Genomic DNA, 17,214 nt, shown 5'->3' on the forward strand with positions numbered 1-17,214 from the left:
CAGGACAAAGGGCCTCCTGCCTCCTCTCTCACCAAGCTAGCCGGGCATCTCCATCATGTCCTCCTGAGGCTGCCCTGCCCACTGCAATAGATAGGATGATTGACAGCTGGCCAACCTCCTCCCAACCCTGTCCGGAGCTCTGGCCTCTGCTCTGGGCCGGACACGCCCTCTGTGTGAGAAATACCTTCCCCTTCCAAGGCCCAGGACTCCCATGGTGGGCTCTTGCCAAGATGGGTGAAACTTACCGTAGGCCACGACATCATCACAAGGAGTCTTGGTTGGGGGGAGAGGGCAGGCTGGTGGGGCGTGACCCCCCCATAAAATTCTACCATCAGCTTCAGAACACTCAGGCAAAAATGGGACTTTTTGCACCCAGCAACGATTTCCCAAAAGCAACTTAAACACAGCCCTTTACTATATAAAGTGCTCGCCCTGACCCGATGCCGTCTCCAGCTCCCAGCTGAGAAGCAAGCCCTTGGGGCAGACGGGAACCAAAACACTTGCTCCACAATTGATAAAGCTGGGCAGTGAACATGGAGGGTGGGTTCTAAGGCCATACAAGCATGTCACCCCATCCATCCCCACCCAGATCAAACCTCCGCCCCAGCCGCATGTGAGCCAGCCATGGGCTGCTCTGCCAAGAGGCCGGCAACGAGCCACTTTGACACCTCCCTCCCTACCCCTCTCCAGGGTCAGACGGGGCTGGGAGGAGGTGGGACTTCCCAATGGCCCACATGCCTATTGAAGGGGCCCAGGCAGAAGCCAGGCCAGAGCGGAGGCCAGTTACCCCCGGACCTGTGTCCACTGGGCTCCTTCTCCAACTGATCGCTTGTTCTTGGGCAAGTCCCTCTGCCTCTCTGAGCTCCGATTTCCTCCTCGAGAACTGGGAGCTGTTAAGGAGAAATTGCTATCATTCTTATCCTGCCTTGGGAATTCTAGAAGTAGCAAATGCTGTCCTAGGTTCCCCTTCTGGCTCATTTCTCAGCTCTCCAGAACTATGACTTTCAAACCTTTTTTGATTGAAAGCAACACTCAGGATATTGTTTAAAAATTTATTTATTTTTATTTTTGGCTGTGTTGGGTCTTGGTTGCTCCGCGTGGGCTTTTCTCTAGTTGTGGTGAGTGGGGGCTACTTTTTGTTGCGGTGCATGGGCTTCTCATTGCGGTGGCTTCTCTTGTAGCGGAGCACAGGCTCTAGGTGCGTGGGCTTCAGCAGTTGCAGCACATGGGCTCAGTAGTTGTGGCGCAGGGGTTTAGGTGCCCCGAGGCATGGGGGAATCTTCCCGGACCAGGGATCGAGTTCGTGTCCCCTGCATTCGCAGGCAGATTCTTAACCACTGTGCCACCAGGGAAGTCCCAGGATATTTGTATATTGCCACCCAACACACAAAAAGTGAGCCTTATCCTCACAAAACACAATGTATTCTCTATTCCAGTCCATTTCAGTTTTTAAAAAATTGCTTGTTGCATTACTATATGATTGTTAAAAAAAAATCGAGGGTTTGCAATGCTGCATGTTACTACAGAGAGAGAGCATGAGGGAATTTTGGGGGGCGGTGGGGCTGTTGCATGCCTTGATGGTTACAGTGATTATGCAGATCTGCGTATGTGTTCACCTTCATGGAATTGTGCACCAAAGAAAGTTAAATTTACTGCATGTTTGTTTAAAAAGTCATGTTTTAAAACAAGAAAGAAAATTGATGGTTGCAACCCACTAAATTGATTTCACAACCCGCCTAAGAGTTATGACCTGCAGTATGAAAATCCCTGCCTCTGAACCCCATGACGGCGGCGGGAGGCAGAAAAGGCCATTGATCAGGCTGTGGGTAGGGGTGAGGCGGGGAGAAGGCAGTGGGAGAGAGAATTCACTTCCTGACTCCCTTCTCTCCTTTCTGCAGTCACTTCCTGCCTCGGAGGCCTCGGAGGGCTCAACTTGGAGGGCAGAGGTAAGGAAGAGCCACGTGGAGAGGGGGGCGTGAGCAGGGCTGCGATTCTACCAGGCTGTAGGGGGATCTGCCGTCCCTCTGGGAGTGAGTCCCACCTTGCAGAGAGAGAGAGAGAGAGAGAGAGCACCCCACCCACACCCCCCCAAACCCACCCACCCACCCACACACACACACTTAAGAGGGCCATTTGCAGATAGATGCCCTAGATGGCTGTAAAGCACCACGCCAATGCTAGGTTTCATGCTAATTATTATTATGACCCACTCACCAGGCACAGAAATGCACATGCTGGCCCATAAACGCACGTTGCAAAGTCCTATTTCCTACCCAGTCCTGCCAGATGCTCCCTGGTCAGAGACATTTGCAGCTGGGGCTGCAGAGAGAGGCTGCACCAGATTGTAAAGTGTGTTAAATGTCTTGCCTTTGTGGTTGGACTTTAATCCTAGAGGCTAGTGTTTCCCAAACAGGGTTCCACAGGACTCTTTGGAGGAAGGGTAGGCAACACTACCTCACCCACTGGACAATCCTGACAGGCGACACTGGCCTAGTAAAGGCTCTGAGAAGTTCTGCAACGAGGAACTCTGTTCAGCATTTTCAAATTCAGCAGTCCCCAGACTCACTTCACCACTGATCTCTCTTTTTCACATTTCCTGAGATAACATCTTGCTGAATGTATTTGGTGATGAATGTTTCGAGAGGGTCTCGTGAAGCCACCAGGCAACCAGAAGAGGCCACAAGGGGCCTTGGCAGGCCCTGGGCTGGAACCTGGAAGCCTGCAATGGCATCCTAGCTCCAAACTCTAGCATGATTGTACCTGCTATATGATTCCACTTATATAACATTTGGGAACAGGGCAGAACTCATCTCTAGTGACAGAAAGCAGGTCAGTAGTTGCCTGAGGCTGCATTCAGGGAGATCGGCTGTAAAGGGCCATGAGGGAACTTCTGGGTGATGGGCATGTTCTGTCTAGAACGTGTCAGGGGCTACAGGCATGTATACATTTGTAAATTCCATGGAACACGTGCTCTTAAAATGAGTGCATGTCCCTGTATGTAAATTGTACCTCATTAAAACTGATTTTAAAAGTTAGAGACAAGGGGGAAGAGGGGGGTGAGAGGGATAGACTGGGAGTTCGGAGTTGGTAGATGCAAACTATTACATTTAGAGTGGATAAACAACAAGGGCCTAATGTATAGCACAGGATATATCAATATCCTGTGGTAAACCATCATGGAAAAGAATATTAAAAAAAGAGAATGTGTGTCTGTGTATAACTGAGTCACCTTCCTGTATAGCAGAGATTGGCATAACTTTGTAAATAAACTATACTTCAATTTTTAAAATGAACAGGAAAAATAAAGACATAAAATAAAAGTTAGAGAGAGAGAAGAAAATCAGGCTCCGGGCCCTATCTGGGGTCTATTGAAACAGAACTTCCAGGACAGGGGGTGATTCTGCAGGTGCCGAGAGCCCCCTTGCTCACTGCTCCGAGTTCCCTGGGCTCTGAGGTCTCAAGCTCCATCCTCTGGCTTGGTTTCAAGGGACCACCTGGATCAGGAACAGCATCACCCTGAGTTTCTGGAAGGTCCCTGCAGGGCCCCCGAGGATGAAGCTCGCGGGAGGAGCAGAGCAGGCAGCCCGTGGGGCAGAGGGAGCCTCACTGGGTGTGAGGCCCAGGTGGGGAGGGTGCAGGAGGCCCCCATGGAGGGCCCTTTTCAGCCTAACCCCCCCCCCCCCACCTCTTTGACCCGTAGGGTTCGCAGTGAGACTAAGTGGCTCCGGTTCGCAGTGCCAGGGCCTTCTGGAGGTCAGCCACAGGAACGCGTGGCACACGCTGCACAGCCAGAGCTGGGGCCTGTATGCACCCCACCAACAGGACCTCAGTCAGGCCGAGAAGCTCTGCAAGGGGCTGCTATGCGGGAAGCCCTTGCTCCTCTCACACTTACGTGACTTCAGAGGAAGCCCCTTCCAGAGCCAGTTCACCTGCCACGGACAACTGGGGTCCTTCTCCAACTGCAGCGTCAACAAGGCAAACCAGGGGGACCCTCTGGCCCTGATCTGCCTAGGTGGGTAACTAGCCGACCCCATGGGTTCCCTGGGCCTGGGCCCCGGCCCCGAGGAGGCTGCCCAGGCCTGTGTTCTGGGGCCTGAGCAAGCAGGTGGAAAGGGTCCCTGATTCACAACCACCCTCCCAGAAACATACACTGGTGGGGAACGGGAGGGGGAGTACGGGGGGGGTGCTGTCACCTGTCTGGGGATGGAAAAGGTCGAGGAGTTGGTTCTGCCAATGGTTACCTTCATTGTCTCCTCTTAACCTCTATTTTCCCAGTGGGGCTGGTACTGCCCAACTTGCAGGAGGCTTAGACACAACGTGTGGGTCACGTGGGCTTAATGAGGCCAGTGGTACTTACATCATGAGTTCCAGGTCTTTCTCAACACGGCCAGTTGTGGCCCTCAGCTCTCCCTACGCTCCCCACTCTTCCTGCCTCCCTCCCAGGGTCCCGGGCCCCTCTGTAACTAGAGCATCTCTTTTCAGAGCCACTGAGGACCACACCTCCTCCCACGACGCCCCCGCCCACGACCACTCCGGAGCCCACAGGTAAAAGGATTCTGAGGGCCCTGGGGGTAGGGTGTCAGATTTAGCAAATAAAAACACAGGATGTCCAATTACATTTAAATTTCAGATGTGCGTGAAAAGTCGTAGGGTATATCCCATGCAATATTTGGGATCTCACGACCTCCCAGGGCCGTGCGTGTTAGAATCACAGAGCAAGGAAGGCCCTGTGACTCCGGTCTTCAGCACTCAGGTCCCTCCCCTCCTCTCCCCTCCCCCCAGCTCCTCCCAGGCTGCAGCTTGTGGCAGGGCCCGGGGGCCTGCGGTGTGCAGGCCTGGTGGAGTTCTACAGTGGCAGCCTGGGCGGCACCATCGGCATCGAGTCCCAGGACGGGATCCAGGACCTGGGGAACCTCATCTGTGCAACCCTCCAGTGTGGTTCTTTCCTGAAGCCTCTGCCAGAGACCGAGGCAGCCAGGACACTAGAGACAGCAGAGCGTGAGCCCTTGCCAATCCGGTGGAAGATCCAGAACAGAGGATGTGCCTCCCTGGAGCAGTGTTTCAGAAAAGTGAAGCCCCAGGTGGAAGTCCCAGCTCTTGGCCTCATCTGTTCTGGTGAGTAAGACTGGGCCAAGACCCACTGGCATTCCCATGCGGTCAGTCACCACACTTTCCTGAAACCCCTGCATGCAGCATAGGACACTAGTGCTACAGAGAACACAAGGGACGTGGAGGGGTTGATCATTGGCCTCTAAGAGGTAGGGTGGCCGGTAGGTGGAGAGGTCACACTCACACCCAGTGCCTTGGGCATCTCTGCAGAGTAACGCAGAACAAGCCCAAATGCACCACTGGCTCCGCTGTCACATGGGGAGGTGGTAGGACTTACAGGAGGAGGCACGGTGGCACCTCGATGAGCTTGGTGGATCGAGGCTTGTGTCAAGGGCCCAGGCAGGATGGAGCACTTGGAGGGGACCAGCCTTGCAGGAGGGGAGTTTATAAATCCCAGAGACAGATGAGGTTGGAGCAATGGTTCCGTGCAGGAGGTCCCTGAGGCACAGCAGGTAGAGAGAGGCCAGAGCAGGGCCCTAAAGGGCTGCCTGTGAGGTTCCTGGGTCACGGGCCACCAACCTGAAGAGACTGGTGATGCCAGTGTGGTTGAGGGTAGGAGCCCAGAGGCTGGTCTGGGGGACCCCAAAACCAGGATCAATGGGGAAACTGAGGGGAGAGGAACCACAAATCAAAATAAGAATAGTCACAGCATGCCTTGGGAGGCAGTGGGCTCCTATTGCCAAATGTTCTACTGAAGTCCAGATTCTCAGATGCCATACTTTGGGACTTCCCTGGTGGTCCAGTGGTTACGACTCTGTGCTTCCACTGCAGGGGGCGAGGGTTCGATCCGTGGTTGGGGAACTAAGATCCCGCGCGTTGCATGGCCAAAAAATTTAATAAGAAAAATTCTTTTTAAATTCACAAATCAAGTTAGAAAAAAAAAGTCATACTTCCTGAGCACTTACATCAAGTTGGGGACCATTCAGGGCATTCCATTATCGTCACACAAGCTTAAGAAGTGGGTGCTATTATTATTGTCACTTTACAGATGAAGAAGCTGAGGCTCAGAGAGGTTAAATTTCTTACTCAGTATCATAGTGCACTGGCTGGAGTTACCACACAAGCCTCGGCTACTCCAAGTGTGGTCCTGGACCAGAAACATCCGTTTCATCCTGCTGGTTAGAAATGCAGACCCCCAGGCCCCACCTCCACCTACTAATCAGGATCTGCATTTCAGGAGAGTCTCAGGGGTTCACGTGCACAAATCTGGGAAGCACCACTCTGGACCACTGGGGTATCCTGCAAGCAGAGATGTCCCCAAACCATTAGATACATGGTGTCAATTAGTAAAATGCTGCCCCTCCAGGCAGAAGCAGCCCCCAATGATCTCTTGGCCTGATGAGGGAAAAACCTGGCTGGGTCTGAGGCCCACCCACCCCTCTGTTAGGAGCCCTCCTACAGGCTACAACCTGCAAAACCATACCCAGAGGTCTTGGCTCTGAATTTTTTTTTTCCTAAATGGAAGATTTACTAGAGCTTTGAAGATGGATGTTGCTATAGAAACTGGCCAAAGCTGCTGAGATCACAACTCACTCTAACCTGAGCACATGTGAGCCTCCAGGCCCAACCCTGATAAGCAGAGATGAATCAGCCTCTGTTGGACCAGGCCCTCTTATAAAAGCTGGTCCCTCCAGGCATGAAGCCTGGGCAGCAGGATTCCTGGATTCAGTCCTACCTGTGACTCTCCAGGACTCAGAGCAATGTCAGGTATTCCCCATCCCTGGACCTCAGTGTCCCCTCTCTGAAAAGCCCTTCCCATCCCAAGGAGTAGCAAGAGAAGGAGAGGATGTTTCAAAGAGGGAAGTGGACCCAGGTGGAACCCATTTCCCACTCCTCTTTCTGCCTCCTGCCTGGGGGACAACTCCCTGCTGGTGGCTGCTGTCAGGGTCTGCCGCCCTGCCAGCCTCTTCACTGAAAGTACCCAAGCTGTTGCAGTTGCCCAGAGGCACCGGGGACAGAGCTTGATGGGGAAAATGCCAGAGAGGATGTTGGAAGAAGGGAAAGGCAGAAAGGAAGGCAGTCCCACCTGGTACCCAAACCCCCGAAAGCTGGGCCCTGCCAGGGCCCCCACTTTGCCAGTGTCACGGGGTCCCAACATCCAGGTATGCAGGCTGAGAGCCCAGGGAGCTCCTGCCACCTCATCTGCCATTGCTTTCCCCCCAGATTTCCAGCCCAAGGTGCAGAGCCGCCTGGTGGGGGGCAGCGGCACGTGTGAAGGCTCTGTGGAGGTGCGCCAGGGCAGGCAGTGGGACGCTCTGTGCGACAGCTCTTCGGCCAAGGGCGCAGCACGATGGGAGGAGGTGTGCCGGGAGCAGCAGTGCGGCAACGTCAGCTCCTACCAGGTGCTGGACACCGGCGAGAAGACCTCCAGGGGGTTCACCTGTCACCCGGGGAAGCTGTCCCAGTGCTACCAGCTTCTGGAGAAAAAATCCTACTGCAAGAGGGTGTTTGTCACATGTGAGTTGGCCACAGCCCATGGTGGGTGGAGGGCAGTGCTGGATTTTTCCTTCTAAGGCTCAGTCGATGAGCACATTTCTGAAGGGCAGGCCCCAGGAACTAAAGAGAGAGACCTAGGAAAGGATGGAGAGATGACAGGTGAGAGAGGGGACAGAGGTCTCGGGCAGCAGTGGGCATGAACCCTCAGTGGGAGACTGGCCGTAATTGTCAGGCAGCTAATGAATGATAGAATTCATTCCATCTTCTGCTCTTCCAAATGGAAGACAGAAGAGCAAGGGATGGGGTACTTTTTTGCTATATTATTGGTAATTGACTAAAACCTAAAAGAGTAATGGATGGATGGAGGGCTATTGGTATCTGATGGCAAGATGATCACTCGTAGGTAACTGGAAAATGGTGGAAAGTTAAATAGTTGCTAACAGGAGGGGCCAGTGATAGCTGTGTGATCAATTGTTTGATAGTAAATGGTGGATAAGTGAACGTGTAGCAGAGAATTTCAGAGATGGGTGGAGAGACAGCCAGATAGAAAACTGCCTTCTGTACATGCTGGTGAATTACTGGGAGAAGCCAGCCAGCCCGCCCGCCCGCCCGCCAGCCCGCCAGGAGCTTCCCTCTGAAGAGAGAGTTTTGGTGCCGCCCGGGCCGAGACTGGCCTAACTCTGCCTCCCACAGGCCAGAACGCAAGCCCAGCAGGCCTGGGCGCAGGCACCGTGATGAGCATCATCCTGGCCCTCGTGCTCGTGGCAGTGCTGCTGGTCGTGTGCGGCCCCCTCGCCTACAAGAAGCTGGTGAAGAAATGTGAGTGCGGGTGTCCCGAACCTCCTTCCCTTCAAGCCCCTGCGTGGGGAGACTGGACGGGGGGCACCTGAGCCCCACAGAGGAGGGTTCCCGCCTCCAGGGAGCTGGCTGGGGGCCCCTCCGCTTCACCACCTAGCCCTGCCCCTCTCCTGCCCACCGGCCTTCCTCTGCTCCAAGTAACAAACAGAAAGTCAGATTTGCGCACATCTGGGGCCCAGCTGGGACCCACTCCAGCCCAGAGGGAGGTTGTGGGCATGCTTTAGACTGTGGTGGGTCCAGAGGGTCTGACCTCAGAAGACATGTGTCCGGGGCCCGCTCCACCACTTAGCAACTGATCGAACCACTTCCTCTCTGAGCTCTGGTTTCCCCATATGACAAATGGGCGACTGCAGACCTTGTGAACACAGTGGGTATCGTCCCGGCCTTGCAGAACTCGGGAGAAAATCATTCAGAGACAAAGGTGTGAGATTAGTGAGGCTGGAGAGAGAAAGCCCAGAGGTGGGCAGTGTTGTCTGGGTCCCTGGTGCTCTCCTGGGTCTTAATTCTGGTTCTAAACATCTCCTGGTGGTTTCTCCTGGAGAACCAGCCCCTCAGCATGCAACCTGCCGCCTCCTCCCTTCTTCCCTGGCCCCCTCCCCCCTTCCCTACTCCTTCTTCAGCCCCACCCCCCCACCCTGATGTGCCTCTCCTGTCTGTCACCCAGTCCGCCAGAAGAAGCAGCGTCAGTGGATTGGCCCAACGGGAATGAACCAGAACAGTAAGTAATCCTGGAGGCAGGATCCTCCCTCGGCCCCAACCAGTAGCCACGGGACTCAGGAAAGAGGTCGTAGAGCAGGGTCACGGGTCACTGCCAACCACGGATGGAGCCAGCCGGTGGCTGCTCGAGGCCTCTGAGCTCCCCTGTGCTCGTCTAAGGTGTGACTGTGGCCACAGTTGTTAACAGGTGGTACTCAGAAAACAGGACACTATGATCAAAGAGACTTGGAAATCAGTGAGTTAAGCAAAGCGAGACACGGTTCTCTACTTTAGCACTTGTCAGAAGCTTCATGGCATTTTTGCATGGTTCATCTCCAACGCAGGCATATGTTAAGAAGGGTTGTCCAAGCGAGATTTATCATGGAATGCCTTTACCACAGAACCACTTTACAAGGCCAGTTTTAAGACATTTGGATGCAGCCAGCCCCACCCCAAGCCCTGGTCACCATCGCCTCTCCTCCTGGCCACAGCCAGAGCCCCCTTCCTGGGTAGAACCACAGCCCTCCTCCTGCCTCTGCTTCACATTCTCCACCCCTTCTCCCTTTTATATGCTGAGGGCCAAATCCTTCAAGAAAGCTCTGTGTTGTCAAGTCCTTCTTACAATATAAAGACCCTCAGCTCCAGGAGAGCAGAGACCCTATCTGCCCCATCACTCGTGTTCTAATTCCCTGCGTGATAAATGTTTGATGACTGACTGACTGATCGACTGAAGGCTTACCTGCCAATCATCTTGCCAGCCAACCCAAAGCTGCTCTAAAAGCCTGAGCTCCGTTAGAATGAGCCTCCCGGGGAAGAAAGGGAAAGAGGGATGTGTTGAAGGAGCTCCGGGGGCCCTTGCCCCCCACCCCCATGTTACACAATGGGAACAGGAAATTTGAGTTCTGGGCCCTCGTTGGTTGCGGAGGAGGAGGAGGGGGAGGGAGGAAAGAGCAACACATCTAATGACATCATCTCGAATCTGCTCAGTGTCTTTCCATCGCAACCACACGGTGACAGTGCGGTCCCAGGTTGAGAACCCCACAGCCTCCCACGTGGAGAACGAATACAGCCAGCCTCCCAGGAACTCCCAAATCTCAGCTTATCCAGGTAAGCACCGGCTGGCCCGCCTAGGAATGATGGCAGGGTCGAGCAGAGGGTCACGTGATTGACCGGAGAGAGAAGGGAGGCTGAGCAAGGGGGAGGATGATCAAACTGGCCCTTTGACAGCCGGTCATGGCAGGGTATGGAAGGGATACAGCCTTAACAGCCCACTTGGCTAGAGAGAAGAATGTGCCGGGATGTCATTAACCCCAGCACCGCTGTGACCTAAAGGACCTGTTTCTCAATAAATGAGGCCCCTCGGATTCCTTCAAGGCAGGACAGAGCATCCATCATTGGCCCGCAGAGCCCTGTATCGAATGCTCCCCGACTGGCACTGACAATTAAGCCGCAGGGAGCCTGGCGTTCAGCATCATTAGAGGACGCTAGCTGATTTGATCACAACAGTTTCGGGGCTGTGGAGCCACCAGCTCAGAAAGCCTCTGTGATCTTCCGACTCCCACGGGGCTCTTGGCATGGAGGTGCTCTCTCTGTGTAGCCTGGAGGGATAACCCTGCTCACACAGCCTCCTTTCCTTGCGCAGCTCTGGAAGGGGCCCTGCATCGTGTCTCCACGCAGCCTGATAACTCCTCTGACAGTGACTATGACCTGCACGGGGCCCAGAGGCTGTGAAAGGTGAGACCGGCCCCTGGCAGAGCCCTGGGGCACCACCGGGTGCCTCACCTCTGCTCACCCTGCCCGTCCCTGAACTGGGTGGAGGGAGGAGGGGATAGGCATCTAGGCTCCTGTGAAGGAAAGGAATAAGCAACATCAATTTAGGTGACCAGAGCCGATTTGAGCAGAGGGATCACGGACCTTAAACCCCATCTCGGAAGACCACATAAAAGAGCCCCTAAGTGTAGGGGAAGTTTAAGAGGTACAAACCGCTAGGTATGAAAGAAAGAAGCTACGAGGATGCATTGTACAGCACAGGGAATGTGGCCAATATTTGATAATAACTATAAATGGAGCGTAATCTATAAATGTTTTGAATCACCACATTGTACACCTGAAACTAGTAGAATATGGTGAATCAACTCTACCTCGATTTGTAAAGAAGTATCCCCGAGAGGGGCCTGATGGACTCACACCAGCAGGAAGGAGAAGCCGGCGTCCTCGATATTGGGTTGGGGGGCTTTGAGCCTGTCCCCCACCTCCCTGAAGCATCTCCAGAGTGTGAGGTGTCCTCCTGCAATGAACCTCCTTCTCACCCCCACAGAACCGGGACCCAGGAACAAACATCAAAAGCCAGACCTTTCGTCCTGAGAATACTCCGCCGTCACGGCTTGGAAACCATGTCCTGGTTCCCCCACCCCAGCGGGACTGTGGACGTGACCTTCCAACATGTCCTACCACCCTGCAGCGTCAGGCCAGCTTGGACATCTCCCCGCATCTTCACCAGCCCAGGTGAAGACCCCAGCGCAACTCAGCGGGCCCCCCTCCTGGTGTGGAAGCTATGAAAGACGAGGGGCCAGAAGCAAGGGGCGCCCTCCCAAGCAGAGACACATGGAATCCAGACCCGGGCGGCCCCCTCCCCTGTCTGTGGGAATCTGCTCTCTTCTCAGATTCTGACCCTGGGAGGACCCACAAGGAAGCTCACACCTGGGGTCGGGGGTGGAAGGGGAGGGCTGGTTTTCTCTTTTGTATTTTTTAATACATTCTTTGTAAATAATGCTTTTTCTGCTTCCTGAGAACTAGAGTGCCTGGCCTCCTCAATCCAGAGTCCACCCCTGTGGATCCCTCTGGGGGTACCCGTGGGAAGGGGCACCTACCTGGGGGGTGGGGGGCTCTGCAGCCTCATGGTCAGAGGGTGCATCTCTGACACAGGACCGCCTAGCGTGTCACAGCAGCCGCCAGCCAGCAAGCATGGGGGTGCCCAGGCTGCACGTGGCTGCCTGACCTAGAGCCTCATCACCGGCCCTCCCTCTGTACCACCTGCCCCAGGCCCCTCACTTGACCAAGAGCAGGGACCATTGACTATCAAGCCCAAAGGGTACTGGTGCCACCTCAGGGCCCGGCCCAAAGTGGGTACCTAGTAAATCCTAGCTGACTTGGGTTTTGGGTTCGCACAGCAGTTGAACGTCCAAAGCTAAAGTAGTTTTAGCCAATCAGTTAACCTTCTAACCTGAGAGAGAACAGGACTCAACACTCCTGTGGATTAAATAATTCCCTTAACTGAAATAGTCTCCTCGACTCCCCGGAGAGCCCAGATACGTACCTAATCCTGCAGTGCCCGGGCTTCCCTAAAGAGCCAGAGGGGGGCATCTGACTTGGCACCTAAGGGTCTAGTGAAGGGAGAGGCCGGGCTGGGCCTCACTGTGCTCTGAGAAGACGTCTTGGGGCTGGGGCCTTTCTCCACACGATTTGGCTCCGTATCCACCGGGAGCAACAGATACCAGTGGTCCAAGCCGCAGATGCAAACTCTGGAAGAGCAAAAGGAAGTTTCTAGAAGGATATGGTGCGGGTGAGGGGGGTGCTCACGGAATCATGGAGCTGCAGGGGCACGAGCATGCCAGAAGAACCTGGCCATCCCTCTGCCCCCACCAACACCCTCCAACCAGACACCCTGACCACCCCTGCTCATGACTCCGTCCTACAAGAGCCCAGGGCGTGGCTCTGACCCTGACTGTGCCAGGAATCCGGAAACAGGGACACCCAGTCATCTGGGTGCCAGGAACCATCTGCTAGAGACTCCTGTACTGGAGGGGCTCCTCAAAAAAGGGAACCGGAAGGCTGCTCTCAGGGAGGGGCAAAGGGCCCGAGGCACCAAATGTCTCCTGTCAGTCCCTTTGTGGATAAGAGCTCTTTAATCTCTAGCTTGGCCACCATGGCCTAGTTTAAAACACACTGCTCCAAAAAAAGAGCTGCATTAAGCAGAAAGTCTCTCTACAAAACCATTTTCCACGTGGTGGAGGCTTGGGTGATGCATTTCCAGAACGATGTTCGGTTAAGCAACGGAATAGGAACTACCTCAGCCCCAGAGGCACCTTTGACAAGTTCCAGCCTTGGTGGGCAGACACAGCCCACAGGCCACTGGGCAGCAGTGCTCCTCTGATGAGCAACTCCCATAGTCTCCCTCGGCCGTAGCGGATGCCGCGCTGTGACCCGGGCCCACCCCGGGTCCACATCCCAGCCTGCAGCCCCCACCCCAACCTCCTTTCCCCCCCATTCCCAGAGCAAAGCAGAGGACACACCCTCTACCTCAGCCGGAGAGGGCAGCACTCAGCTGTGTACCCCCACACCCCGGCCCACTCCTCTAAATCATGTGGCCCATCTCACCCTCACGGGCAGCCTGATTCTAGCACATTCTCTTTATGTTAAGTCAGCGAAACTAGGGACCCCCAAAGGAAAGCTCACTCAGACTACCAAGGACCAGGTCTAGCCCCAAACCTGTCATGCCTCTAGGGTCTGGGAGCACGCAGTGGGGCTACCCTGAAAGGGCATTTCCAGCAGACTCACTGCAGCTCATACAGCTAAGTGCCCTTCTCACTGAGCTAGGAATCTCTGCGAGGCTCTGAACTTGACACTTGGGGTCTGTCCCCAGCAGCCCACAATGCAGCAAGAGGCCCACTGCGGTCTGGCAGAGGACGCCCAGTGATTTCATGTGGCGGATGCAGGGCAGGGAGGGGTGTGGGGAGGGCCTGAGGAGAGTGAAGAGCAGTGGGGGTGGCACCGCCAGAGTGACCAGCTACAGCAGCTCTCCGCCAAGCTGCTTAGAAAGCGGTGCTTCCGCCCTTCAGCCCCTGGGTACCCCTGCCACTGCTCGGGGACCAACCCAAAGCACTGACTTGATGGTGCCCCCTCCCCCACCCCATGAGATTTTCAGCTTCTTCCTACAAAGCCCAGGGGTCTCCCAGCTCTCCCTGGTGAACCGTGCCCTCAGCCCCTGACACACTGGCAAGGCAAGGTCAGAGTTCAGGAGGGGGCAAAGGGCAGTAACCCTGTGGCCGGAGCCCGGAGGGATTCGCAGCTTAGATTCCCAAAGCTTTTCTCAGGACTGACTGTGGACTCTAGAAGCCTGATGGCTTCTGGTGCCACAAAGGCATCTCAGAGGAGCCCCTGCAGCCAGATCAGAGCCGGGTGCAAATCTGGTCCCTAACTCCCCCAGGCTGGGTGGCCTAGCCACTGAAACACCCGCCCTGCAGTCTCCTCCCCTTATTTAAACTTGGGGGTTGAAGGACTGCTGAGATGACCCCGCGAGATACTGCACATCAAAGGTTAATACACGGTGTAGCCCCGTTGAGTGTTCAATGCCGGTGGTTCTCAGCATCTCTGGGCATCATCCATGGGCAGCCTGCCCTCATCAACTTGCAAGGAAGGAAGCAGAAGGGTTGACTCAAGGGTCCTTTAGAAACCTGGTCTCCCGACCCCCTTGAAGCTGCCCTTCCTGCTGAAAGCAGAAGATGCCCTCCCAGGCCTCATGATGAGCCCGTGAGCCCAGGGGGAGCTGGAGAGGGAGGCAGGCTGGGTGATGGCGGAAGACCTCTTGGTTCCACAGCCAGTGTAGTGGCCTGCTGCCCCTCTAGCCCAGTTTCAAAACTGGATGCGAAGATTCTCACCCAAGCTGGGGGGTCCTGGACTGTCTGACAAGCTGATGGTCTTGGTCAGCCCCTCAGGTGGCAGGAATGGGGCCCCACCTGTGCTCCGCTGAGGCCCGCACGCCCCCTAGTGGGGCTCTGTGGCCTTGCACCGCCCAAGCTCTCCACCCAAGACGAGGCAAAGGCGCAGGCTCCAGCGTGAAAATGCCTCAGATGGAGAGAAAGCCACAGCAAAGCCGAGAGAGAAACGCTGTAAGAGCCAGGCCCCGCGGGCGAAGGCGCAGGGGAGGGCAGCAGCTCCAGAGACGATATCCAGAAAGTTGGGGCTTTGTGAACAGGAATCAAAGAGGCCTTTCAGCACAGCATGCTCCTGAAGGCTACAGAAGAAATCGCAAAGCAGAGAACGTTGCCCACCATCCAGTTCCACAAGGAGCAAGTCATCGGCCAGTGCAGTTGCTGACCGCCAGTGCACCCTGGAAGGCATTCAGGACCAAACACGGGACAAGGCGCTCTGTGCTTTGGACAAACAGGCTCCTTAGACAGCAACAGCTCAGGAAAAAGTTGTAATGAATCCAGATTCTTGTACCTTCCCGTGCATAGAAAAGCACTAAAATCATTAACTGAGATATCTGATCCTGGTGACTAGCAGTCACTTTTTATCAAGATGTGCGCTTAACTGCATACACTCCCTCGCCAACAATCATCTCTCTACTGGCTTCTCAGAGCTACTGAAAGGCTGTTTGCTGGGCAATAGTTCTATAGTAAGATCCCTCAATAAAACTGAAACCCATGCTCTTAGGCTGTGCGTTTTTCTTTCAGTTGACAGTTTTGGTGACCACAAAGGGACCTAGAGCAGACTTCTCTCCTTCACCTGAGCTATCCAAGGATCTGGTGCCCTGGTAGCAACAAGGGCACCTCGTGCCTCCTCAGTGAGTCCAGAGGACTGGGTGAGTCTCTCCTGAGTCTCAGAGCTCCCATCTTGGTTGACAATCCTCAGTTCAATGCAGTAGTAGATAAAAAAGGTACCTGACTTCTCAGTCGCAAGATATGGAGAAAGTGCTTGGTTGAAAGTCATAGAGGACTTCCTAGGTGACACAGTGGTTAAGAATCCGCCTGCCAACGCAGGCGACATGGGTTCGATCCCTGCCCCAGGAAGATACCACATGCCGCAGAGCGACTGAGCCCCTGTGCCACAACTATTGAGCCTGCGCTCTAGAGCCCGTGAGCCACAACTGTTGAGCCTATGTGCTGCAACTAATGAAGCCTGCATGCCTACAGCCTGTGCTCTGCCACAAAAGAAGCCGCCACAATGAGGAGCCTGCACACAACAATGAAGAGTAGCCCCCACTCACCACAACTAGAGAAAGCCCGTGTGCAGCAATGAAGATCCAACACAGCCAACAAATAAATTAATAAATAAATAAAAGGTCATAGAAAACTGTCTTGTTGAAAGACACTGGGAAGGTTCAGAGTGGGTGATTAGGTAGGAGGCTGGCCTGAGGTCTTTCATCAAATTGGCATTTTAACAGGGTTTGTCAGGACAAAAGTGAAGACACTATATGAGAATTTGCAGCTCCAAAAATAAGGGACACAACTTCTACCGGCCAGTTATGACTTTCTCAGGCAACTGAGTGGTGAAGGCAAATCCTCATACCATGTAGCAGTCCCACAGGCAAACCCACTCATTAATTTTAAAAACTAGCTTGTCCAGGGACCCACACATAGGGATTGGCCATCCAGGGCTCTGTGTGCCCACAGTGGTTCTGCACTGCCAGAGGGAGAAACAGACACACAAAAAGAGCTGAAATGACTCTAGCGTGACACCTAGAGGTGCTTGCCTGCACCTATGCCCTGGTCAAAATCATGTATATACCGGCTTCTCCCCCTACCTCCTTGGAGCACTTTCTCAGAGCTACTGAGAGGTTGTTCCCAGGCTATAGTCTGCAGGAAGGTCTCCGAATAAAACTGAAATCCACAAGTCTTATGTTGTGTGTTTCTTTCAGTAACAAAATCAATGCCCCCCGCTGGCAGCCATGTCTTCACGTCTCAAATTCACCAGAGACACAACACTACTTGTAACTCATCAAAGTTTATTATGGCAATTAATCATACAAACACACCAGCGATCGTTCATCCAGCTCAGAAGCACTCGAACCAGTAGAGTCCATTAGTGATTTCTCTGTATAAATAACTTATGAGAAGCAAGCACAACTGGTCGGGGACCCACAGGGCTAATCGTGTATCTCCCTCCACGCACCCACTGATGGCACAGAGGCCAGGGAGGGGGGCAGGCACCAGAAGGTCGAGTTTCCTCGTTGGCCCCCAGCACCCCAGGCCCACCAGATGCTGGGTACTTGAGTAGTGGACAATTCAAGGCACATATGACTTTCTAACAGACAGCAGCTCCAGAGTCTGCCCTTGAGACCTGGTTCATATCTGGGACAACCAAGGTAATGCTTCGTTCATCACAACCCCCACT

The 17,214-nt window shown here is 54.4% G+C and overlaps 1 protein-coding gene across 1 annotated transcript; it reads left to right on the forward strand.

Annotated features, from left to right (window-relative positions):
* Positions 1-533: 533 nt before the first annotated feature.
* On the forward strand, positions 534-11,885 carry CD5 (CD5 molecule). Its single transcript, XM_057727137.1, has 11 exons — positions 534-540; positions 1,899-1,946; positions 3,701-4,012; positions 4,483-4,545; positions 4,783-5,115; positions 7,273-7,566; positions 8,239-8,364; positions 9,068-9,121; positions 10,087-10,206; positions 10,742-10,833; positions 11,417-11,885. The coding sequence occupies exons 1-10, from the start codon at positions 534-536 to the stop codon at positions 10,828-10,830; spliced, it is 1,446 nt and encodes a 481-aa protein (XP_057583120.1). The 3' UTR covers positions 10,831-10,833; positions 11,417-11,885.
* Positions 11,886-17,214: the final 5,329 nt, after the last annotated feature.

Source organism: Hippopotamus amphibius, chromosome 3 (genome assembly GCF_030028045.1).
Source record: "Hippopotamus amphibius kiboko isolate mHipAmp2 chromosome 3, mHipAmp2.hap2, whole genome shotgun sequence".
Lineage (NCBI taxonomy): Eukaryota > Metazoa > Chordata > Mammalia > Artiodactyla > Hippopotamidae > Hippopotamus > Hippopotamus amphibius.